At 41.1% G+C, this 24,147-nt stretch overlaps 3 protein-coding genes across 12 annotated transcripts in view; all 3 read right to left on the reverse strand.

Annotated features, from left to right (window-relative positions):
- Nucleotides 1–1,255: 1,255 nt before the first annotated feature.
- Nucleotides 1,256–24,147, reverse strand: part of Pde1c (Phosphodiesterase 1c) — a 109,354-nt gene continuing 86,462 nt past the window's right edge. For 3 of the 10 annotated variants that reach the window (XM_070289187.1, XM_041775707.2, XM_070289180.1), the window contains exons 2-9: nt 23,815–24,090; nt 21,274–21,820; nt 21,092–21,205; nt 20,666–20,728; nt 18,064–18,627; nt 4,191–4,440; nt 2,761–3,835; nt 1,256–1,996 (exon numbers count right to left, since the gene is read on the reverse strand). In XM_070289187.1, coding sequence (XP_070145288.1) covers nt 1,785–1,996; nt 2,761–3,835; nt 4,191–4,440; nt 18,064–18,627; nt 20,666–20,728; nt 21,092–21,205; nt 21,274–21,551 — 2,556 coding nt within the window. In that variant the 5' untranslated portion in view covers nt 21,552–21,820; nt 23,815–24,090 and the 3' untranslated portion in view covers nt 1,256–1,784. Of the gene's footprint in view, nt 1,997–2,235; nt 2,428–2,760; nt 3,836–4,190; nt 4,441–18,063; nt 18,628–20,665; nt 20,729–21,091; nt 21,206–21,273; nt 21,821–23,814; nt 24,091–24,147 lie in introns of those variants that run through there. The other 7 variants (XM_041775708.2, XM_017177253.2, XM_041775710.2 and 4 more) reach the window with 5 other exon arrangements.
- On the reverse strand, nt 7,074–11,515 carry LOC138929688 (uncharacterized). The gene is made up of 2 exons (XM_070289208.1): nt 11,332–11,515; nt 7,074–7,657 (listed from the first exon to the last, which is right to left on the reverse strand). Exon 2 carries the CDS (start codon nt 7,507–7,509, stop codon nt 7,201–7,203), a length of 309 nt encoding a protein of 102 aa, XP_070145309.1. The 5' UTR covers nt 7,510–7,657; nt 11,332–11,515; the 3' UTR covers nt 7,074–7,200.
- esc (extra sexcombs) lies at nt 15,037–16,887 on the reverse strand. The gene is made up of 4 exons (XM_017177263.3): nt 16,668–16,887; nt 16,452–16,585; nt 16,220–16,391; nt 15,037–16,153 (listed from the first exon to the last, which is right to left on the reverse strand). The coding sequence occupies exons 1-4, from the start codon at nt 16,728–16,730 to the stop codon at nt 15,242–15,244; spliced, it is 1,281 nt and encodes a 426-aa protein (XP_017032752.1). The 5' UTR covers nt 16,731–16,887; the 3' UTR covers nt 15,037–15,241.

The raw sequence follows: 24,147 nt of genomic DNA on the forward strand, positions 1-24,147 counted from the left end.
GTAAGGATTTTCTTTTCGGGAATGTGGCTGGAATTATATAGGTTTGTCGTTTACATTTCTTTATGTGACTTTATGTTACTACTAGGCTACATTTTGCTAATAACATTGAATCGTAAACCTCATATACATATATCATCCAAATATGCACGAGTTCGATTAGTTTTCCCGTAGTTAGCTTTTCGATTTTTCAACAGAGATAAATAACAATTTTTGCATGTTTTTTGGTTGCTTGCCTCGAACCGAGAGTTAACCCTATTTAACCAGGACTTTGTACAGATTTATATGAGAGAGGGTATGCTATATATAAACGATATATATGCGCATCGCTTTGAGCGTTCAAGTTTGATATACAATAACATACAATGCTCGTAATTACATAGTTATATTTAGATATTCTGGGCGCTATATTTATATTTTCGTGGTTAGGATTACATTATTCTGTTTTTTCGGTCTGTGTTTGATTTTAGGTTTTTGTTTTTAGTTTTTAGGTGTTAGTTTTTAGTTTTTTTTGTGGCTACTAAGTAAGTAGACCTGCTTCCGCTATACACATCGTCGGCATATGTTCGGTTTACCACTTGTTCGTACATTTATTGACTACCTTAATAAAGCTATGATCCCAATTTCAGCTGATAATTTGGTACCTTACTGCTAAGCACCTTTACCACTGCCCTTTGACGCCATCTGTCCGTCCGGGTTTTCCCCTCTGTGTTTTCCTTTCCCACAACGCTGGTAAAGAGCAGTGGTAAATCTTAAAAGAATGGTCCCGCTATCAGACATTTTGAAAAACGTTTGAAAACATTTCAAGTTGGTTAAAGTAAAGAAAAACATCCGAACGAAAGGAAATCAAAATCCGCTGCGACTCAAGCCTCCCACCTCCCTCTGTCCAACTTTCGTCTTTCGCCTCACCACGTATAAAAATAAACATATGTTTTGTTGTAGAAACGTGACTATTATATCCTTAACAATATACATATTAAATATCCTTTAGGTAGCTATGTGCATTTGTAGAGTGGAAAAGTTACGAAATCCTTTGTCTCGGCTCGAAGGAAAGTCTGTTAGTGGTTAGTGGAGAGAGAGCGTATATATACAAGTCATACAGCTAGGTTTGTCAGGTATTTTTTGGTTTAATTTTTTAGTTTTAGGTACTTAAGATCTACCCAGCTCCCCAAAACCTAAAATTGAGCAATTTGAATCCTTCGTAAATGCAAAACACACGTTCAAAACTGAAAAGGGATAAGAAAATAAATGGAAACGATTACAAAAATATGTATATTTAATCGGAAAGAAAGTTAAATACATCAAACTTATAGAAATCATATATAGTAAATTCCACATTTCACTAAAAACTAACAAAAGACACGCAGATACGTATACGTACAACTGAAGTCTAAGTATAAATGCTCGAAACGAACCAACAAATTCACAACAAATTCAACTCCTTCGCTATTTACAAACTGGAACTTTACTCGTTTCATTTTGTTTGTTTCTTTTGCTTTAAACTTTTGTGCTTATTTATCGCTTGCAACAACAAAGTATACAGTATTTGTACATAAACATATATCGATATTTATGCCTATATAGATGATGTAAGTCTAACACTACCACAATTCACATAGAGAGCGCATCTGAAGCGGTTTGTTACTAATTAAGAGTTCTATGCTGCTTCTAAGCTTAGTAAACAATATTCATTTGCCTATTTGCCTTTCTGGGAATATTCTCCATCGGTTGTTTTTCATCTGTACTAATCCGTTTCCGTTTCCAAGTTTCTCTTAATTTTCAGTAATTTAAGTGGCAGCAGCCTCTTCGCCAGCAGCTGCAGCGACACCTGCCGGATCCGCCGCGACCGCTGCCGCCGACTCGGTTTGCTCGCCATCGCCACCGCCACTGCCCGCTTCCGTTTCCGCCGCGACAGGCTTGTTCTCTCCCTCTTCCGCCGCCGCTGCTGCTGCGGCTGCTGCTTCCTCTGCCGCGGTGGCCAGTGCACGAGCTTCGGCATCTGCAACATGGAAATATTTTTCAGAATTTTTTCGTACATTTTATTATCTAATTAAACATAAATAAGGAAGCACTTACGGACTTTGAAAATATAGCAATATGGGAAGCTAGGGTTATTTTACAGTTTCTCCATTTATTTAATTAATTAGCACAGCATTGAGTGCTTTAAAATCAAATTGAAATTTATTTATATGTAGAAAAAATGTAAGCAATTCATTAAACAAAGCAAGTCTTAAGAAATCTGAGATACTATAAAAGATTTATTTTTCCCATTTTTAATATAATTTTCAAAGTTTATAATATATTATTTTCCTATCTTCACAGCATTCGGCACATCAATTGTTTAGTTTTAAATGGGACTTTGCATGTCTTGGGCACCTGGAGACTCTTCTTAAATCTTCTAATGACTTTTCGTTCGCCGTTCCACGAGCTCTGCGTAAGAAGGTTTATGCATGAATAATAAACGCTGTAGCCAAGGCTAAGATCAAAGGGAAGGACAGGTCAAACCCAATTAGCGCTGCTAATGTGACTACAAAAAGCGGCCAAAGTCAGCAGGCAATTAATATGATAATGAAAGGAGCATTACACTACAGGAAAAGCTGGCTAGCATTTAATTAGTTTTATATATCTTAATTAATTAAAGATTTAATGAGATATACCTCAACTACAACTCTTTTAGTAGCCCTAGCCAAAAAGCTTAGTCTAATATAATATTATATATATATAATAATATTTTAGAGTAAAAACAAAAATCGTAACACCTACCTTTGACGGCCTGCTCCTTCCAGATCTTCTTGTTCTCCACCAAGCACGAGAGCCATGGCTTGTGTATGGTAAACTTGGTTGGATTGTTAACCATGCCGCTCTTGCGGGCTAAGAACTCGCCAGTCTTGGCTTCGGTGCTGGAGGTCGTCGCTAAGGGAGAAGCCTCGTGCTCGACCAGGGTCGCTGGCTTGCCCTTAGAGATCGGAGCAATGGGGGCTAGAATGTACTCGAGCATGTCGGACATAACGCCCATGCTGGGCTCTACAATGAAGTCGATGAAACAGATCTGCGACTCTGCCACCAGAGTGTTGTTACGGTCACAGAGCGGACTGAAGGGCAGACCCAGCTCCTTCTCAAGATCGCCCTGGCGGAAGAACTCCTCCAGCAGCAGCATCGTCCAGCGCTGATGGACGCCCCACTGCTTCGCCGGATGCGAGATATCACAGCAGTGGAGCACCAGAGACAGTACCTTTTGCTTATCGATGGTCGCCTCCTGGATCGTGAGCAGCTGCCGCATGGCCTTCATCTGCTGGAAGTGGTTGGTCATGTCGGTGCCAAGCACCATCTCGATGACCAGGGAGCGCAGTTCGCGGAACTCTTCGCGCGACAAATGCGACAGGATGTTATACTCATCCTCACGCAGCAGCCGGAAGCTGGCGCTGGCATGGTGATTCTCCAGCACCGCCCGGTCGTTGTACAGCAGTGCCGTTTCCGAGCCGGACATCACGTGGAAGTTGTTGGTGGTGCCCGTGTGCTCGTAGTCGTGCAGCAGGGCCGCCAGCAGCGAGGCAAAGATCTCGAGGTCCGTCAGCCAGTTCATCAGGCCGGTGTTGCACAAGCAATAGTGGATCGTCTGCATCACGTCCACCGCATGCAGATTGTTGTGGTACGGATTCCGGTACCGGCAGTAACCCTCCTCCACGCGGTACAGGAACGCCTCTAGTATTCCCGGCGCGATCTTGAACTTGTGGATCGATCCGTAGCGGTTGAACAGCTCATAAGCCACGTACTTTACCACCTGTCCGCTGGCTGCCTCCGTCAAAGCAAATACATCAAATGTCCAGTCGTCGAGGTTCTGTGAAAGGGAGAAGGGTCAATGTTGTATAAATATCCTTGATATTAATGGTATTTGTATATTTGTTTCATTAGTTTGAAAGCTAAAACTCGCATTATAAGTACGTTTTTCCAACAAGACATTTTTTAATATTTATTACTCATACGCACTGTTGCCTATAGTATGTTTATGATGTAACTATGATTAAAAGAAAACTCAAAACTAACATGGTTTCATTTTAACAGTCAGTAACTATTATCTTTCTTCAAATCAAAACCCACGTCACAACCCAAATTAAAGCTATTTAATGGAAAGGAAACTCTTAAATTGTTGCCACATTTAATGTCACCTGCATGAATACACTTTTCGCACTCACCTTGAGCATCCTGACCACGTCCGGTGGGAAGGCCGTAAGGGCCGAGCTGGAGACGCGTCGGTACATGCGGTCCACAAAGATGCCAGCGCGGATGGCATGGGCCACCGATCGGAACTTGGGCTTCTCGTCGCTCTTGCGCCGGCTGGTGGCCATCTGGCGGGTGAAGGTCGAGGCCAACCACTCGCGCACCTCCGGCGGCACTGCATCGGGCTGCACTTCCGACAGCTCATCGTCCTCGTCCGCCAGGCGCCTGCACAGATGGGTTTTCGGGGAAAGAGAAATTCACTAGTTAGTTTGATTGCATTGAAACTCCTTTTCCGGGTTAATCAGTTACCAAAAAACAATACTCAATAAATGTACAAAAATTAAACCGAATCTTTAATTGGTTATCAGCTTTTGAGTTCGATAAGCTCAAGTTAAATTCAACTCAAATGAAAGCCAAGTTTATACAATAAAAAGATAAGAGAAAATTAAAAATAAAATTAAAGTCATTGTGTGGCTTACAATTTGGCACGGAAAAAGGAAAGTTTTCTCTTCGGGGTAGAAACGAAAGTTTAGTTTTTTTGTGTAGAAACTTTAAAGTTAGTGAGTTGGTTTTGATTAAGGTAACAGTTATAATAGATACAGATACAAAGATACAGTTGCTTTAGCTAGTTAACATCTCTATAGAGGGTCTGGGAATGGTGGAATGGGTTCATCGGTGTTCGGAGGGAAGGTGCAAGAGTTTGCTATTTGGCAAAAAGCTAACAAAGGCAGGCAGCAGCAGCATGCTTTTCGTGTGGCAGGTGGGTGTTATGGTGGGCATGGTTGTTGTGGAATTTCTTAATTGCATGCCAAGTATGTATGTATGTGTTATGTATCTCTGTGCTTAGTAGGTGCAACATCAAAAACGTCAAGAACAGCAACGGCAACGGCAACAACTAGAAGTACTCGTGCGCTGGAGGGTACAACAAGTACTCGCCAAAGTTGTCACCAAATCACTCTGTAAACTTTCAATCAATAAAAGGAATAGAAGGTACCCAAAGAAAATCGAAACGAACCCGAAGGACTTCCTAATTGGTTCATACGCACATGTTTGAATCTCCACTAATTGGTCTATTATGGACGGGAGTGTTCTCCTCTTTGTCAGAGACCCAATCAATGGATTTCCATGCCAACACTCAATCTTGTTTGACCCCAACTCAGATTTCGTTTAAAAATAATATATACACCGTAAATACAAGAAGGCCAATAAGATTGTAAATATACTTTATGATTAATGTTGTTTAACAAATTGGGAGTAAAATTTATTTAAATAGAATTAGTAGAGTTGTTTTAAGAAAGGCTTAATGATAAAATTTATATTCAAAATATTTACATTTAATAACAGGGTTTTATATAGTTTCATGACCTTGATATAATATTTGTAAATTAAATAATTTATATAAAATATGATATCTATTAGAGAGTATTATTTTCATTTTTTTTTTCTTTAAGCTCACAAATAATTTCTTAAATCTTGCATTTTTTTAAATAAAACAGAACAATTTTTTTTTTTTTAATTTGTTTTCATAGAAAACGAAATTATTTTGCCTGTTTCCCTACAATTTAAATTTCAATTGAATTAGTTTATATACTCCACCAACTTTAATGTAGCCAACCTTTTGCTAAGAAAATGTCAAGTATCAAATATCAATTTCTATAAAATTTCAAACAAAGCTTGAATTTGTTCCTGGAAAAAATATTTTCTTCTAATTTCTCTCGACATTTTCTTCTTTGCCAAAGCTTCAAAGCACTTAAGCGCTCTTTAGAAGCCTGGAAAAAGCGGATGGAGACGGAGTGCGTGGCCAGGAGACTGTCTGAAGCGCTTTTGACTTGAGCAAATTAGCGGCAGATTCAATTATGGTTAATTAGACCAACTTCAGAGCTCAGACAGTGGCCTCATCCTCCTATCCGCGCACAACTAAGCCACGAAGCTGGCAGATAAGTAGCTCTTGTCTTATGGTATGACACGAGCTGATGCCAACCACTGTGCCGGGTTATGTGACCACATCATTAATGCCAAGCCACAAGATTTGCGGTGTTAAGTAAGAGGTAGGAATTCCAAGATGTAATTAGTGGCTGTCCCGTAACTAACTAGGTGTTTTGGTTAACCTAAACAATTTTTTAAAATTAAATATGATACGTTGGAAAAGAACTCTGTGTTAGGCAATATTTGACTTGAAAATACTATTTTATTTTCAGCAAATAAATGCAAAATGAATTAGTAAACGTCTTAGAACTGTAGTATTTCCTAGCAATTGAAAGGACAAGGCTTCTTGCAGTTAATATTATATGAAATTAATCTTATTCTCAGAAGGGGGTCTTAAGAAAAGGTTACAGGTAAATGAATTCCTTGGTAAGAGCTTAACACCTCTTATTTATTTATGGAAATTATATTCAACTGTTTTTATTAACTAACTGTAGTTGGTTTTTAAGAAAACGACGTAATTTCTTTTATTATAATGTAAGCATGATCTCAAAGAAATCTTTTAAAAATTACCACGGAATAAGGAAATGTTTTTATATTACTAAAATTACTAAAAAATTACATATAACTCTTAATTTAATAAACATTTTTGGTTATCAAGTTAAGAAAAAAGCACATCAAATTCCAGCCCTTTGAATAACCTTTTCCTCTCATTTTTTGTCAACTTCCTGTTCAAATAATTTCATTTCAACACTGCCAAAACGCAGGACTCTCCTCCCCCCCCCCACCACATAACCACCATTGTCCTTACATAACAGTCCCCATAAACTGTGGCAACCATTTGTCATGTGAATTTATTTTCTGTGCATTTCCTAGCCAGTGCCAGAGTATATATTGTTGCGGTTGGGATGTTTATTTGGCCAACCAAGCTTGGCTTTGTTCTACTTGGTAAGGATTTGCTTGGGGTTTTTTTTTAAAGAATTATTTTGTAATTAATACCATTCGGAGAGCAGGGCATGCTGCATTTCAGAGACACAAAACATGGCTTTTCTTTTTTTAAATTTAGTTTTTAAAAACCGAACACACACTTGGACTGCACCTTTTCTTCTTCTCCTGCGTCTCCTTGGCGCGATACTGAATTATGAACTGTATCAGTTCGACGGTGATGACGCTTTGTCGGCTGCTTTCACGCCTCAGACGACTCATGGCGCGAACGGCGGCAACGACCACGATGGTAATGACGGTCAGCCGGCTGAAGCGGCTCTCCGTTGGCTCCGATGGCTCCGTTGGCACCGGATCCGGGCACTCTGCGTAAACTCCTGATGGCTCAGATAGAACAACACCCACCTCGTTGTCGCCCGGTTTCAACATGGAGCCCAAATGGGGAATTGACTTTGGGGCAATGTCGCGCCCGGGGTTTTTTGTTGTTTTTTTTTTGTGTCACTTGAAATTAATACATCATCTTTTCGCGCAGCGGGGTATTCCCCTTCATTCACCGTCCTTCACTTTTCGTAATTAGCTGGCAAAACAAAATGCGCTTTTAATGACGGGACAACAACCAATATTTGTGCAGCACTTTTTTGTATATATATATTTTTTTTTTTCAGGTCGGAACGGAACAGAGCGGAGTTCTTTCTTTTTTGCCGCTCGGCCAGCTCTTTGCTCGATTTTCGTGTACTTGGCCCGCCGCGAGTTAAATTTAAACTGAATGGGCTCTGGCGGTCCGGAGAGTGCCAGCGAAAACCAGCCCTCAAGTGGTTAGCGAAAATTATTTGGCCACAAGAAGCCATTTCTAGGGCTCCACTTGCGTGCCGGAGTATGGAGCACGGACGAGCGAACTAGGAGCCAGGAGCCAGGAGTCCGCAGTTCGCAGGAGAGTCCCTGGCTCAGCAGGATTGCGTGTACATAGCTCGGCACACGCCAACTGCAGGACGAAAAAGTAACGAAAAAATTGCGCCGGTTTGGGGGGGAAAATGGGGAAAAAGGAACTTGGAGAAAACTGTTCTAGGTGGCCCATATCAATTATGTCAGCAGTAAGACATCGCCGAGTCATGCCAAGCCCAGAAGCACAACTATTATGTACCAAAAGGGCAGGCACTGAGAGAAAATGTACAGAATAAGATGTCACTAATAAAAATTGTTTTAGATATAATGTTTTTATAATACAATAACTTAAATATTAAATTTCTTTTTCTTATCACCTTTGTTTGTAAATACGAAAATATATTTAAGATTTTAAAAGTTCTAGAAGGTTGAAGCTGTATTCAAACTTGGGAATTATAAGTTTAAAGTTAGCTAGAAGGACATGATATTTATTAGTCTAATTTGTAGGATGAACTGCCTCAAGTAAGAATAATTCAGATCTCGTTTAACAAGTTTTTAAGTGGAAAATTGTAAAACTAATTAAGAAAATTTTAAATCTAAATAGAAATATAATAAGCTTAATTCTTCAATTTAAAATTAATAAATCCTTTCTTCTCTCAGTGTATTCCCAAAGCTGGAACGCGTCCACTCAAGCATGTATATATATTTTTACTACTATTTCCCACAAAACAATTACACAAAATGCTAAAAGGCATCCCGCAAAACAATAGCAACAAAGTAGCACTATCCGGGAGGAGAGCGCTGTAATATTTAGCAGTCGTGAAGGGAATAACTGGAGCCTGATAAACACGACAACGTCACGAATTCATTTCAACAGAAGAATAACAAAATTCGGAGCAGGCAGCAAAAGTATCTGTGACTGAAAGTAACTTCCTTTCGGGGGCCTTGACGTTTGCCTCTTGTTTAATGACTTGCCACGACCCCCTTCTGCTCTAGGGAAGCAAGGAAGGAAGGGTTCAAGGTGGTGGTGGCTTGGGTGGCCATAAAATTCGGGCTAGAGAAGCCAACACAATACCCCAATTTCTTTTGCCAATTGCATTCAATTCGTGAGCACTCTCCTTATTTTCTTTTGATTCAATTTCATTTCTTGAGCGTGCGGCAAATTGCGTGTTGCGGCGTTTGTTGGAATAAATTGCATCAGTTATTGGCACATTTGCATGATTTCTCTATAAGCATTCCCGGGACTTACCCTTCCCCTCACCCGGTGATATGCATTTTGCCAGCACGCAAGCTTTAATCTTGCGAAAAACTGCTGAAAGCCTGCAACAGGTTGCGTGGAAATTGCAGCTCTTGCACTGCCACGAAAATGCTAGCAAAGTGCATGAATAATTAATTTCACTCGTTTTTAGCCAGAGATTTGCCATGTGCAGAAGTGCAACCTTACAAATGCATTTTAATTACTTAGCCATGGGTGGTTTTTATGAAGTAATTAACTTTATCACTTAACAGTTTGGGTATTTGGTGTTCTTATTCAAACAACAATTTACATAATAGTTCTAAACTGTTACAGGTTCCATCATATTTTAAAGTGTGGGTTTTTCTTTTCTAAAATGAATAGAAAATTAAATATACTTCTTTAATATATATCGAATCCTAGAATTGAAATTGTTTTGGGAAGAAAAGGTTCAGGTTTTTGACATGCCCCACGGCTGAAGCCATTTATAATTACAGAAGCTCAAGGAGGAAAGGACAAAGATAATTTCAAAAGGATACATTTTCTTACACTCCTCAACTTTCTGATACTTTTTTAGGTACATATTTTTACCACATTTAAAAGTTATCATCCAGCATATTGGCAAACCCTTAAACTTTCCTTTAAATTTTTTCTTTGATGTCCTGTAAGGGGTGTTGGTTGTTGTTTTTAGGGTCATTTGATGGAAGGAATTGGGGCAAAAATGATGCCAGTATTGCCTCATAAAAGGGCCAATGATTATGAGTGCCTGCTCCCTGCGCCCTGATCCTACCACCTCCGTCAAAACCATTTCCCCTGGAAGCATGCCACTTAATAGTTATGCGTGCAATTTCCTGTGCTTGGTGCCTCAAGCGTTTTGTCGTTGTTTTTGCCATTGCCGCCGAGGTTGTTTGTGGCATTCCTGGTTGTCATCGCCATTGACGGGCAGCGGCAGCGGCGGCACACGGGAAATTGCTGGCAAATTGACAGCTTTGTTTTGTGCCAATGATTTTGTGTTGTCGGCGGCTTTTTGAAAACCACCCACGAAGTCGGCTCACATGTCCCATTACCCTCATGTCCTCTCTATGCTGTGTAGTTATGGACTGGGAGACGATGTGGCAAGGACGAGCGTGTAACATAACACAAAGGGCCAGGAGAACGGCACATTGAAAACCTGGCAACTTGGTTTCGAGGGCAGCAGCAAGAATTGTTGTTAATTTAAGGAATGAGGTTATTAAAAGCAAAAAGAGAAAGCTTAAAATATATTTTAGGTGCTATCTATAATCTTAACCCTAATAATATAAAAACAATTCTCAAATAAAAAATAATTTTTAAGATTTTATTATTTAATCGAAAACCTAGAACGTCTCCGGTAATATATTCCTTGATTCTTTATGACTGAACCGCTAAGCAACCCTCGCATACCCATGTACGCCCACAGCTTTGTGCGATTAAAGTGCGTATTCGCCTTGTATTACCAGCAAAGGCGGAAGCCAAGACAGAATAGGACAAAACCTAATAGCAGGACAACATCACGGCCCCAAGGTCCTTTCATTTGATGCGACTATTTTGGAAACATTTACCCACAGCTCTGTCCCACCCCTCCATCCCTTGGTCAGTGGCCAGGATCCAGTGGCCCATAACTCCCATGGCTCTTGAGGTCGGTAAGTTGTCTATGTGGCAGAAATTGGCAGTTAACATCATTTGTTATTGATTTTCGCATTGGGTAATACCCAATATCAGCTGCTCTGTCCGTTAGTCTTCAAGGTGGGGTCGACTCCTGTCCTGTACCGGGGGTTATTTGCTTTTTGGGTCACTCCCATTGTCCGCGGCTAAAGATGATTGATGAGGGAGTCGACAACGCTTGTATGGTAACCTTCAACTTGGTCCCCGTGGTAGGGGTTTTCGGTGTACTGTTGACCCAATTTCCATGCGGTCGGTCGATGGGGGTCTCTTCTCTTCTCCGCCTGCCTGCTCCTGACTCATTTGAATATTATTCGCAATTTTAATTGGTTGGCTGCAGGTACCTCACTGCTAACCCATTAATTATAATGCGCATACATCACTTAACGCAACCTGACAATCCGCCACTTGTCCAATCAGAGTTAATGACTATTAATGATACAGTTTCCAATTACTTGCTTGCCACACCCTCGCGCCGCGGACGCCTCTTTTGCGAGGATTGCTTCGGCTTCTGCTGCTGCAGCATAATTGTGAATATTGGTAATTTTCTTTGTAATTGTGAGTTATTGAATATATGTACATATATATTTTTTTGTATTTATTTTAGCACTGTGCGCTTCTCTCGCGCATTATTTTTCGCGTTTGCCCGATGTGTGCAGAGTCCGAAACTGAAAACACATTAAATTTATTTCCACCTTATCGGCGGCATATGAATGAAGCCGCAAATGGCATTTAATTTGTGGATTTTTTTTCAACAATAGATATCTGCCCCGATGATTACCGCACTCATACCTATACGCAGCATTTTATATCTACCTTAAATTTTACAGAAAATGTGATTTCTTTTCCGTACACATATATTCTTTTTGAGGTTTTATTATTATTTGTTTTTATCATAATTAAACAAAGCCGAATGTTGCGTCAGCGACAGCGGCAATGATAAGAGACTTTCTGCTCAGTGTACAGTGAGTGTACTTCTTTGGGACGACACTGTGAGAAGTTATGCTAATTGAAAAAGACATGGCAACTTTTATGGAAGGGCCAGAGTCTAGACTCAAGAGGCAATCATCGATTACGGATAAAAGTAAGCAGCTATATGTCATTTAAAGGTAGAATAAATTATATGAAATAAACAAATTATTCCTAATTTAAGATATTGTTGTTGGTAAAACCCAAGATTGTGCATTGAGCCTATAAAGTTTCTTTTAAAAATCATGTTATGTACACCTGACTGAAAAACTAAATTAAAACGAACGCATCTCTTAAAAATTTAAGTCTATATTATTATTTTACTTATAATGTTTTTATATTTTAAAATCCATTATTATTTGACTCTAAACCTTCCAAAAACAATAATATTTTGGTGACATCTTCACACACTTAAAGACTTTACAACTTTTGTGCAGTGCATTAAGAAAATAAGACTCCCCTTATATCATCTTATTTTTTGACATCTCTTTAGGCCATCGGATCGAAGTAATTTGTTAGCTTTTATTTGTAAAATCTTTAGTACGCGTCGGCCCTCGTTTGACGATTTGTCTTCATAAATCGGAAGTGTGCGTAAGCACGACCTCCCCGGCCCCCTTTTAAGAGCTTAAAACGAAAGCCGGGGATTTGCTCGGCCTGATTTGGGGCTTTTAGTGGGCACTGTTCCCCAACCGGCTGGCTGACTTGTGAGCTTTGCCAGGAACTGTGACACGCTAAACTAATTTCGGTGTCGGCGGCACATGTAAACCGAATTAAAGTGACAGCCTCTTGGCAGACGCAGTGCTCCTGCTGCCTTATTTCGTATCCTTATTCCGTATTATTTCCTACCCAGCCGATGGCGTTGGGCTTGATTAATTTTTGGGGCCGACAAGTGGGAGACGCAAATCATCATCTACGACGTGGGGCGACTTGTGGTGCCGCGGTGCTGCTGAATGCAGGGTGCGGGTAATTGCGTATTTTGCGAGTGAGCACACAAAAAGACAGCAGAAGCAATCATACCAATGCACTCGGAAAAAAATAGTATTGAGATGTCATTTTTTAAAACTCATCTTTTGGATTTTTTTAATATTTTTAAAAGTGCTTTAAATGAACAAATTGTAAAACACGAATTCAACACAAATATATTACTTCTAAAAGATACCTAAAGGTACCAGTAATAAACAAATATTAATACACCACAAAAGTTGATAACAGAATGCTTAACTATGACCATAATATATAGCATTACACATGTCTTAAGTGGCTTTAAGAATAATATATTGTTATTGTTAACGGGACTACGAAAGACCATATTTAATAATCGTGAAATGCCATAGCATAAAATCATTAACGGAATCAAAAGACTTGTTCCAATAGTACCTTACATATTTTCAAATTAAATTACTATGTATGTTATTATAAGAATTACATTTAAAGTTGTTAATTTTGTTATATTATTTTGAACCATTAAAAATTAAGCAAATTTTCAATAAGATATGAAATAAAATCCTTCAAATATTCCCCATCTTTTAAAATTAGGTGTTGTATCATCTTAAGTAGTTTTCCTATATAATAATTAACAAAACTGCTTTTAAAATTAATGTGAATATTCTAAATAATTTTTCCGAGTGCAAAACATCAAGACAGACACACAAAGTGAATGTGCAGATCAGGATGAAGGGTGTAGGACAAACCGCAAGCGGACGAATCGTCGTTTATTATTGGAGCAATCGCCGTAGCCGTTCTCATGGATGTGACTGTGGCGACGGGCGTAGCTGAGGACGAATGTGGAGCTGGAGGACGACGATGAGGGGGCCGAGCTGCATCTGGGACAGACAAAACAAATGACAAATGACACAAAGACAATGCAGCCTGGCCCCAGCTAAGGGGGAGAGAGCATGTTGCCTCCAAGCTTAAATGTTCAATATTATTTATAGGGGGCAACAATCTAAACCCAAACCCAAGCCCGCGATACAAGACAAAACTAGAACAATGGCTCCGGATTAGCTCCAAGACTTTGCGTGTCAATGCTAAGCCCTCGACGAGTTCTCGGAATTGCCCTTCGACAACTTAATGCCGATGGCAAGTCGTTCCAGCCAACTTCAGCTAATTACTCACAGGGGAGGGGAACACCCGAGGAGTTCCACAGTGCGGAGCAGATGAAAGGAGTGTGCGGTCAACGAACGACGGACAAAGAAAGATGCAAAACTCAATCAGCCAAGAACGATGTGAGCTAAATATTGGGTTGCTGTATGCTATAGTTAAGGTTGGAATACCCTATAAAATGTATAATAGAAAAAACTGTTTTACATTATGTTTATTTTTAAATAAATTTATTTGGTCTTAATATTTCTAGCCTACTACTAAACATAGGTCTTAACCTGAGGATAACATTGATATTTATTTTTAAAAGCTTCCCCAAAATGCTTCCTTTATAATGCCAATATTTTCCCAGCTTTTATATCTCATAAAAAACATGAACAGCTCAATATTTTCTTTATAGAAATTACAGTACTAAAAACGACAAGAAAAAGTATGAGAAATTTGGGAAAACATTTGTTTTCTAGTACACCTCATCATCAGCCCAAAACTGTCAAGACAAGCTATAAAGAAAAACGTGGGAAAAAACACCAACGAAAGTCAAATGAAAGCGAAAAACCTTTTTCGTAAATTTCCGTTTATGTCCATTTTCCTCAAATAGAAATGCGAGAGCCATCAAAGGTCCTCTAATAATAATGAAAGAACAAACTATTTTCATAAATTTCCATTACCTACACCAAGAGAATGCCATGGCTGCACTTTCATCAGGCCAAAAAAAGAGCGTTCAATAAAAATCCAGCGAGGGCAAATCATTGAGGGACTCGTTGGCCCCCGCTTAATCAGTCTGCTGGGAGCTGTTATGGCTGCCTGGGATGGCTGTCAGCCGCTCGGTTACCCGCACTCATACCGATTCCCGTTGGTAGTTTCAATTTCGTCGCTTTTATTCTGCACATTCCGGGGGATTGGAGCGCTCGTCGCCAGTGCAGCAATGCATATAAATGACGTAGCAATTTGGAAGCCGTTTGTTATGCGAAGCTTTGCTTTGTTGCTCCACAATTAGAATCGCCAACTGGGGGGCACTCAACTTAAAGGCGTCTACATGGCCTCAAATGGAACACTTTGGCGAATGATATTTCAGACAAAAGACAAGTTGCTTTAGTAAATTTCATCTCCTGAAATCTTGGAAACTATTTATTAGATTATTTGGAACGTAGTAAGTAGTTTGGGACACATGGAACTGCTCCTATACTTATACGCTAACTCTAAGCAACTAGGAACTAAATCGGGGAAAATTCTGTAAGTTTTGGCCACGTGAGATTTGGTGTGTGTGGTTCAGCATAGGAGAAGATATCCCCTTGATCAGATGGCGGCCGCCTGTCTACGATTCCAGCGCCACACAGTGGCGTCATCGCACACGTAGACCAGGACGCTGGCGTCGCGGGAGAAGGCGATCTGTCGCACAGTGGATACGCTGCGCGTATTACTCAGTGTGGTCATGACCGCACCCTCCGGGTCGCTGGGATCCAGCTCCCACACATACACCTTGCCCTGCTGGTTGCCCAGGGCAATTACCTTTTGCCAGGGATTGAACCCGAAGCGCACAAACCAAATCTCACATTCGTCGTACTCGAACTCCGCGATGATTGTGCAGGAGGAATCGCTCGGCTTTACCTGTTCGAAGCTCTGGTGGAGTTGCCCGGGTTTCCAGCAAACGATGGCATTCTCGCAGGACTTGGAGAGCACAAAGTTGCCGAACCACTGGACGCAGTCCACATAATTCCTATGTATGTCCCTCGTGGAGAAGTCGGGAAAGTGCTTGGTCACCGTGGGAAAGGGCAAGGTGGACTTCTCCTGGCTGAAGGTATTCGATAGCTCGATCTTGTGGTGGAATTCGGGTGTATTCAGGCACCACAGCTTCAGCGAGTGATCCATGCCGCTGGATACAATGCGATCGCCTCGCATATTGAAGTCTATGGACAGCACTTCGTCGCGATGTCCCTCCACGCCGCCCAAGATGGCAATGCAGACGTGACTTTGAATGTTCCACAACCTGATGGCATGATCCTTGCTGCCCGAGAGCAACAGCTGCAGCTTGTGCGGATGGAACTTGAGCTCATTGATGGCCTGGCCGTGGCCAATGTAGTTTCCCACCGCCTCGTTTTGTTCAATGTCAATCACTCGGATGACGCCGCGGTAGCCAGCCGCAGCCAATAGAGGGGCTGAGGTCTTAAGGTCGTAGGACCAGGCGCATGTGTAAAATACCTCATCGGGCTGGGAAGCAGAGTCGGAATATGTTAACTTAAGCCATGATAAAGCGCCTTCCAAAGGCTAACTCACATCCGGATCGGCGTAGCAGTGGAGCAGCTGCATTCCGCCCTGCCGCGGGCACTCGTACACCGTCACCCGGTTGCTGCCGGCGGTGGCAAACACCTGCGGCTCCTCCTTGCCCAGCAGCGTGTTGAAGGCGACGCCAAAGATATTGGCTCCATGGTTCTCCTTCACAAAAGTGCTTCGATGGAAGGGAAATCAGTTGCTTGCTCCTCAATGCTCTCTGTTTTTCGCAACTTACTCGTATTTGTAGGCGGCGCGGCTCTTTGGCTTGGATTTGGTGCTGCGGCGACCACGCCGTTTGCTCCGCGTGCTGGACGAGGGCGACTTGCTGCGCGACGTGGTGCTGTTGGTGGTATAGCTGGCCGATTCGTCCTGCGTTGTTGTCCCAGCGAAAAGATCATTAATTCCACTTTTTCCAGCTCCATTTGTCATTCGGTTTTTGTTTGTTACTTACGCCGCATGAGTCGTCGGAGTCCTCGGCTTCGTTGTTGCCGTTTTTCACTTTGTCACTGTTCATTTTGTAGGCCGCGCACGTTCACAGCGTTAGCTAGCGTTTAAATTGCGACACCGAAACGGCAATTAACTAGGTTTAATTATTAGTTTTGCTGCTCAAAACAATAATAATAATAATAGCAATTCCGCGGGAAAAATGGAATAAGTTATCGGGTTGAGCACTCACGATACTATCGATATATCGAATATTTGGTCTTGCCACTATCGAGTATAAGGTCTCAATCAATTTATCGGTAATATTAAGGTGTTTTTATAAATATAGATATATATATTTTTTATTATATTTTTCAAAACATCGAAAATATCGAAGGTGATGATGTTTTCCCACCTCTAATCTGTATCAGCTGTTTATTTTCAGTTTCGATCTTGATAAATCGATAGCACAGAAGCGCGCGAAATTTAAAACTTTCAAAATGACAAGACACATGCGCAAGCTAGTTTTTAGGAAAACAGAAACGAAATAACTTGTAGGACAAGAACATGCCATGGATTTGTGTGTGTTAGACAAACTTCAAAACATTTATGTACAAAAATTACACTGCTGAGACGAATTATTAAGCGATTTTGTTCATATTTTTATATTTTTGTCACAAGAGTACAAGTTTTGAGCATTAACTAAGTGAAAATTAGAAGTTTTTTATTATCAAAGTATAGTTCAAAGTCGCAAAAAAAATGTATTTAATTTTTATTTATTACAAGGTTTAATTAAATTTGTTGAATGGGAAAAACTATAGCCATTTAGCATATTTGTCTAGTTTTGCTTAATTTTGATATTTTAAAACTATATTTCATCAATAAACTAGTGGCAAAAAACGAACACTTTAAATAATATATTTATTTTCCTTGAAGATAAACATATTTTATCAATATTTGCCTAATGTTTTAATATTTTACTGCAAATGTTTCTGTACAAAAGACGCGGCAAGGAACATTTACAAGGAGGCGCAGGTGGAAAACAAAACAAGTGTTATTTTATTTTATTTTTTATTTTGTTTTTTGCGACTATTAAAAGAAAGGTATTTACAACAGAAGCGAGCAAGAGTTGTTGGGGGTGAAAAAGGGGACAGAGGCTAGACAGAAGATTACAGCAGAGGAAATCGGTAGCCACAGGTCGGCAGACAGACAGAGATAGAGTTGGATAGAGAATAGAGATAGAGGAGACAGAGTTTAGAGAGTTATTGTAGAACGTAGATAGTATATGGTAAGTTCATTCTGGAGCTGTGTTGGTTAACGCAAAACGTCAAATCAAAATCGCAAAAATTGCAAATCGCAAAACGAACAAACTGAAGAGGCAGATAACGGATAAACTGTTAGCTTAGAAATCAAATTTCAAGTACGTTTTGTTCGTCGACATGGACCTGGCCCAGGTGGGTGTCCGCAGGCGTCGTTGCCGATGCACGGTCGCTGGATTACCACTGCTACTGCTACCGCCACTGGTTACACTTTCCGCCGCCTTGGCACTGGGATCTGTGGTTGCTGCTGCTGCGGATGGTGTTGCGGATGCTGAGGCGGAGGTGGGCGCAGGAGATGCCCCTTTTGATGAATTCTCCTCCAGCACGGATTCCCTAACGGTCTCCAAAGCTGGCTGCAATTTGGGGGCTGCGGGAGCGGTGCTGGCACTGGGATCCGACGACGGGGACGTGGTTGCCGGAGGCCCTGTGGGTCCGCTGTGCGTCTGTGGTGCTTGGGACACGCCCTTTGTGCGTCCCTCTATGCTAGCCTGATTGTCGCCCGTCGTGGCCTCAGCTCCAACAGGTGCCACCTCCCCCTTCTGCTCTTCCTCCACTTTCTTTAGGCTACAGCTGCTGTTGGAGTTGTTGTTGTCCTGCTGCTGGTCAGGATCTCGACCGTGACTATGGCGACTGCAGCTTAGGTTCTTGCAATCCCCATTGCAGCCCTCTCTGCAGGATGTTCAAAATGAATTCCAGGTGAATCCCAGGCAGGCGGCCAAGTGTTCCGTCGCCCAGCAGTTGGCAGTGAGTAACAGCGAACCAGTGCAAGGGGGCAATTGTTAGATTACGATGTTGTTGCATTGCATTCGGTTGGTATGTGTGTGTTTGTGAATTTTGTATTTATTTTTATTGGTTTGTTTTTAGATAAATAGTTTTTGTCAATAGAAAGAAAAAATATATAAATAGAACATCAGTTGAGAGATTGTGGTAAAGCTTTAAAGTTTAGTAGGGGGTAAGAGGGTCGGCTATATTGTTCCCAAAGAAGCTGGCTAAAAATACCTACTAAAACAACATGAAATTCGCTCTACAAACGAATGGAAATTAGTAACGTTTCTTTAATTTTAATTACTATTTTCTCTTAATAATCACGGTCTTTAAAAATCTTATATTTTCAAATTTGTAGGGCGAACTTCAAATGGCATGAGACAAAGTTTTCCTGATTTTACAGCATCGTAATGGCAAGCCAAGTTAACTCGGCAACTTTGTGTGTTGTTACCACAAAAAACAGGAACGAAATAAATGGCTAAAAAGGGGGAAGCAGACTTTGTTTTTCAAACTCAACCTCACTTGACTATGCAAATCGAAGAATCGTGTCGTGTGTGCTTGTTTTGGGTAGGAAATGGTTAATAAATTATATGGCACGGAGTACACTTGAAAACAATGGATATCGCATACCACCGTTCCATTCATATGCAGATGACATTCGGGAGTTGATCGGGATCGGAGTGGTGGGGGTTAAGGGAATTATTGAATGTGTGGTAAATAATAAAAATGCATAGATGTTTTTGTATAGATCCCTCTCTCTGGCGGCCGAAAAGCAAAACCAAAATCGGGTATGCGAAATGCAAAGCTTTTGTGATAAATTCACATAATATTTTTTTTACTTTGGGAATAAAATTTCAATCTATATTGTTATACAAATTTGTTAAAACTAGAAAAAAACCAACAAGGTTTTTTTATACGGAAAGAAGGAGTAATTCGAAAGTGTTATTAAAGAAGCCTAAAAGACTGCCAAATTATATTTGTATTGTTTTCTTGGCATACTTTTAGGCAGCTTAAATACATATTTTAAATCCTTTTAAATTCTATTCCTTATTTATTTCCTTACAAAAATTCTGTAATAATCTTAAACTAACCAAAATAACTTTGCACTTCTATTCTCAAAAACAAAGACCCTTTTACTAAAAATATTCCAACATTTTCTGCGAACCACAAACACTTGAAGTTTCATAGCGAGAAGCTTGAGGGACACGAAGTTAGAGCAGGAGAGGAAAAGTACGGAATTAGTTTCAGAAGATACACAGAGAATTCCATCTGGCGAATCAAAGAACGAACGAACGGAGTTGAAAATATGCAGATACACCGAGAGAAATGGCGAGCACAAAAGTAAGACACCGAGACTTGTAGGCAGAGGAGAGAGAAGAGGTAAAGTGAGTTAGAGACAGAGATTACTTCAATAAATTACGGTGCGGCGATTCGTTAGGGGACGGTGTGTGTTTTTATTGGGGTCTTAACCATAGCTTAGTAACTCTCGGGATCCAAAGTAGATAAGTACACAGTTATACCTTGCGTTAGGCTAGGCTAAAACTAAGAAATACGCGATCTCTGCAAACGTTAAATGATAATGATATATGATATAGAAGTCTGGAAAGATACAATGGATGATGGCTAGAGTTTCTGTTTTACTGGCAGAGCAAGGCAAAGTATAGATCTCGATTCTTGAAATACATGAACTGAAGAGAGCACTACAAAGAATGAGGATAGAAATAGTTGGTAACAGAGTTAGAAAGTTAGAAGAAGAAAGAGGTGAGAGAGGTGGGTAGTAGTAGGAGTAAAGTAATCGTGGTTGGATGGGCTGGTTATCGGGATAGATGTATTCGCGATTTTGGATATGGTCTTATTTTAAAAGAGAGATGTTATAGAGTTAAAATCAACAGAGTTAACGACAAAACCAAAGCGACAAGTTTGACACGATGGGAAAACTTACTCTTCGCTCTCAACGGATGAGGACGCAATCTGCCCCAACCTTGTTTTACCTGAAGTGGGGCTTCTGATCAACAACACACAACACACATTGTAACAGAAACGGATATAAAAAGAAAAATATTCAGATATTTGTATACACGGAAAGAAATCAGTCTTAGAAGTATGTTATGATCAGTTGAATGGGTGAATGGTTTTCGATTTTTCGCAACTACGCAGCAATTAGTCGAATGGATCCTACTCTAAATATGTTATAAAGCCTAAACCAATTCGATGTGGAGCCCCAAGGAAGCCCGAAGCTGAAGCAAAGTTGTCCAGAGATCGGTTCGAGTCGGTTCGCTCTCCTCTTGGTTAGACGGAGCCAAGAAGCTTGCAAGATTTTTGATTTTTCGGGGACAGTTCAGGGGGAAGTCAATCTACTTTTGCCTACCTTGATTCGTCAATAAAGACGGCCTCGAGTACACGAGCCGCATAGTGCAGATTGCGTTGCATGTCCTCGTAGGCAACGGTCTCGTGATCCATGCGTCGGAGAAGACTGCGTATTCTGTGGAAATTTTAATAAATATATTATTTTAAAGTAATTGATTAATTTAATTTGCCAAGAGAACTCACCTCAAGGACGCTTTGTTAAGGGCGTCTGGCGTATCGACTGGCGGCAGACTCTCCGTTTCCCATTGCCCGGCATTAAACGATAGATTCGAGGTTGTTTCGTACGATTGCTGCGACGTGGTCGGAATGTCGGTATCCCCGCGGAGGAACGAACCGGTGGTCAAGGCATTAAGCGAGTGGGTGGCGGTGTGGTCCGCGGATTCGCTTTGCGAGAGATTGGCCGACGAGTTCTGAAGGTTGTCGGCCGCATAGTTGGTGGAATTCGGCGATGACGGCTGCATCTTGGCGGCGGCGGCTGTGGTGGCGGATGCTCCCGTGCTGGAACCCTGATTGCTCGATCGACTATCGCCGGCGGACGCTGGTCCGTTGCTACCGGCGCGGAAGCTCAAACGCTCCGCGAGTGGTTCACTGAGCGGCGTCTGGGCGAAGCTGATGCCCGGGTTCACGGTGCCGGAGGCGGTGGCTGCTGAGGGTGATGCCAGTTGCTGGCCGTCGTTCTGGTTGAAATTCCGGCTATTTGTGCGTCGGATAATCGTCAGTGATCCGTGTCCTGCAAAAAGGCCGGAGAGCAAAGCAGAAGGGGAAGCTCGTTTAGTTTTCGGCTGCTTATTTAGTTTCTTAACTCTCACTATTGACACATTGATTACGGCCCTACTGGGATCTAACGAAGCATAGTTCGCAAAGGAAAGGGTTTGGAAAGGTACAGTGGGTTCGGGGGGGCTATAAGGGATGGCAAAAATATGAATAAATAAATAAGAAGTCCTTTATTGATGAAAATAAAAATATAAGAACATATGCAACTGTTCATTACTTAACAAATCAACAAATTCAACAAAATAAATTAAATTAATATGTCACAAGTAAACGTTGTTTGGGAATCAAATTTATGCAACTAAAACAAATTCAAATAATAAATATTGAAAATAATTGAATTGCTTATTCATTTAAGAACTTATTACTTAATAAAACATAAATCAAAATTGTTTTTCTTGTACGATTTAAGTTCCACAGTTTACTTTCTCCTCTAGACGAAAATCTTTTGATAGAATCGACAAGAAATCAATAATTTATTCGCATCATTTAAGGCCATTGTGGCGCACAATTCTTTATTTAGTTTAACCCCAAGTGAAGGGAAAAATGCTTAACGAGCAGCAAAGAAAACCCTTGGAGAAGTTCCTTCCCTCGCAATTGCTGAGTGGCTTCGTCTCAGGACTAAGTTGGCCCTAAGCTGTCTTGGCGGGGCGTGTCGAAAAAGTGCAAAGGATTTATCTCTATGTGTGTTTGTCACGAGTGGCAAGAAGGAGGCGTCGGAGATTTGGCACTCGAAGCCATCTATTTGGTGGAGTTCCTCCTACTCCGGGAGAGAATCTTAACTGCATTTCATTTATTTTGGAAGTGCAAGTACCTACAGACGCGTGGGGGAGGTGGCAAGGTGATGGGGTAGTCATAAAATCCGCTTTATGCTGCACTTAAATTTATGTTACACCCGAGATTCCTTTGGTTAACTGCTAGATACGCGGGCTCTTTATCGACTCGGGTTTCGGGATGAAATGTTTTATGCTCCTTTTACTGGCGACTCTTCATGTCCTTAATGACTTGCCACGCTTCATTTTACCCCACAATGTTTTTTTTCTTTATAGGGAAAAGTACGCGGAAAATGCTTTGCTGGCTCCACCTGACATCAGCTTACGGCTAATCGCGATTCCGGGTGTCTTGACCCATGTGGATAATGGAAACTGTTGGCAATTAAATGGCCTTATGGCCGGATAAAATGCGTTTCGCAACTGGTAATATGATCGATAGTCTTGTCTGCCATCAATCTTGTTTCAAAAGCTTGAGTAGTCGTCAAAAGGGGGTTTTCTTTGCTTATGCACTTAGTTATCACAATTAAATAGTTAATCACTTTATTTTATTTATTTTCAGTTTTTTTTTGTACCAGAATTTTATCGGGGAAATTGCTGAAATCGTAAACTAATTCGTTTAGTGGTTCACCTTTTTCTACCGCGAAAAACTGCACTTGATTGTTTTAATTTGTAAACAAAAATAAATGTCATTTGTCCAGTCTTGCAGCAAAAAGTTAATCTAATCTAACTTAATTTATCTCACATATGGATTGGAATTCCACAATCATGTTGTTAGTCATAGAGATATGTGGGTATTACATGTAATCTTTATTGAGTTAAGCTAAAATGATTTATTTGTCAGCAAGATTAAAAAACTCGCTAATGTGGTTTGTATATTTAAAAAATAAACTATGTTTTTGGTCTGTAACATATTTTAAATGATTTTGTCATTTCAATTAGCCTCAATCTCCCAGGAATGCTATCCTTTCTAAATTTCCGCCATTTCCGAGGGATGTCAAACGGACTTAGTCACCGCAATCTGCACAGCTGGTGCAGGATGGATTATGGCGGTGTCCTGTCCGCTGCATAAAATGGAAATTATAATGCCACCCCGGCTCAGATGATGAAATATGCAAAAATAATACACGCAACAGGGGAGGAGAGAGAGGGAGGCAAGGATGCAAGGCTGCTCGTTACTTACTTGCCACTTGACCATTTATTGTCGCATTCGGCCCACTGCTGCCACTGAGCTCAGCAACTGTGGGACTGGCGGCCTCTTGGCCCGGCGTGCTAATGCCACCTGCTCCTCCGGCTCCGGTTCCAGATCCACAACCAGATCCAGCTAGTCCACTGGCTGCACCGCTCGCTGCACCACTGCTGCTGTTGCCCGATGCCGCACCACTGCTACCGCCGGTGGCGCCCGCACCAACGCTGGCCTCGTCCCGCTTGCTGGGCAAACTCTCTGGCGTGCTGGCAACTGAAAGATGAGATACAAAACGTGCTTAGTTCGACGGATTTACTCTGGCAAAAGGTG

This window comes from Drosophila kikkawai, chromosome 2L (assembly GCF_030179895.1).
Source record: "Drosophila kikkawai strain 14028-0561.14 chromosome 2L, DkikHiC1v2, whole genome shotgun sequence".
NCBI classification, from domain to species: Eukaryota; Metazoa; Arthropoda; class Insecta; order Diptera; family Drosophilidae; genus Drosophila; species Drosophila kikkawai.

Coding starts and splice junctions, on each gene's coding strand:
- LOC138929688 (XM_070289208.1), bottom strand. CDS start 7,509: ATGTTGAAACCGGGCGACAACGAGGTGGGTGTTGTTCTATCTGAGCCA.
- esc (XM_017177263.3), bottom strand. CDS start 16,730: ATGAACAGTGACAAAGTGAAAAACGGCAACAACGAAGCCGAGGACTCC. Junction 16,586..16,667: donor ACTCCGACGACTCATGCGGC/GTAAGTAACAAA, acceptor ACAACAACGCAG/GACGAATCGGCCAGCTATAC. Junction 16,154..16,219: donor ACTGCTACGCCGATCCGGAT/GTGAGTTAGCCT, acceptor TCTGCTTCCCAG/CCCGATGAGGTATTTTACAC.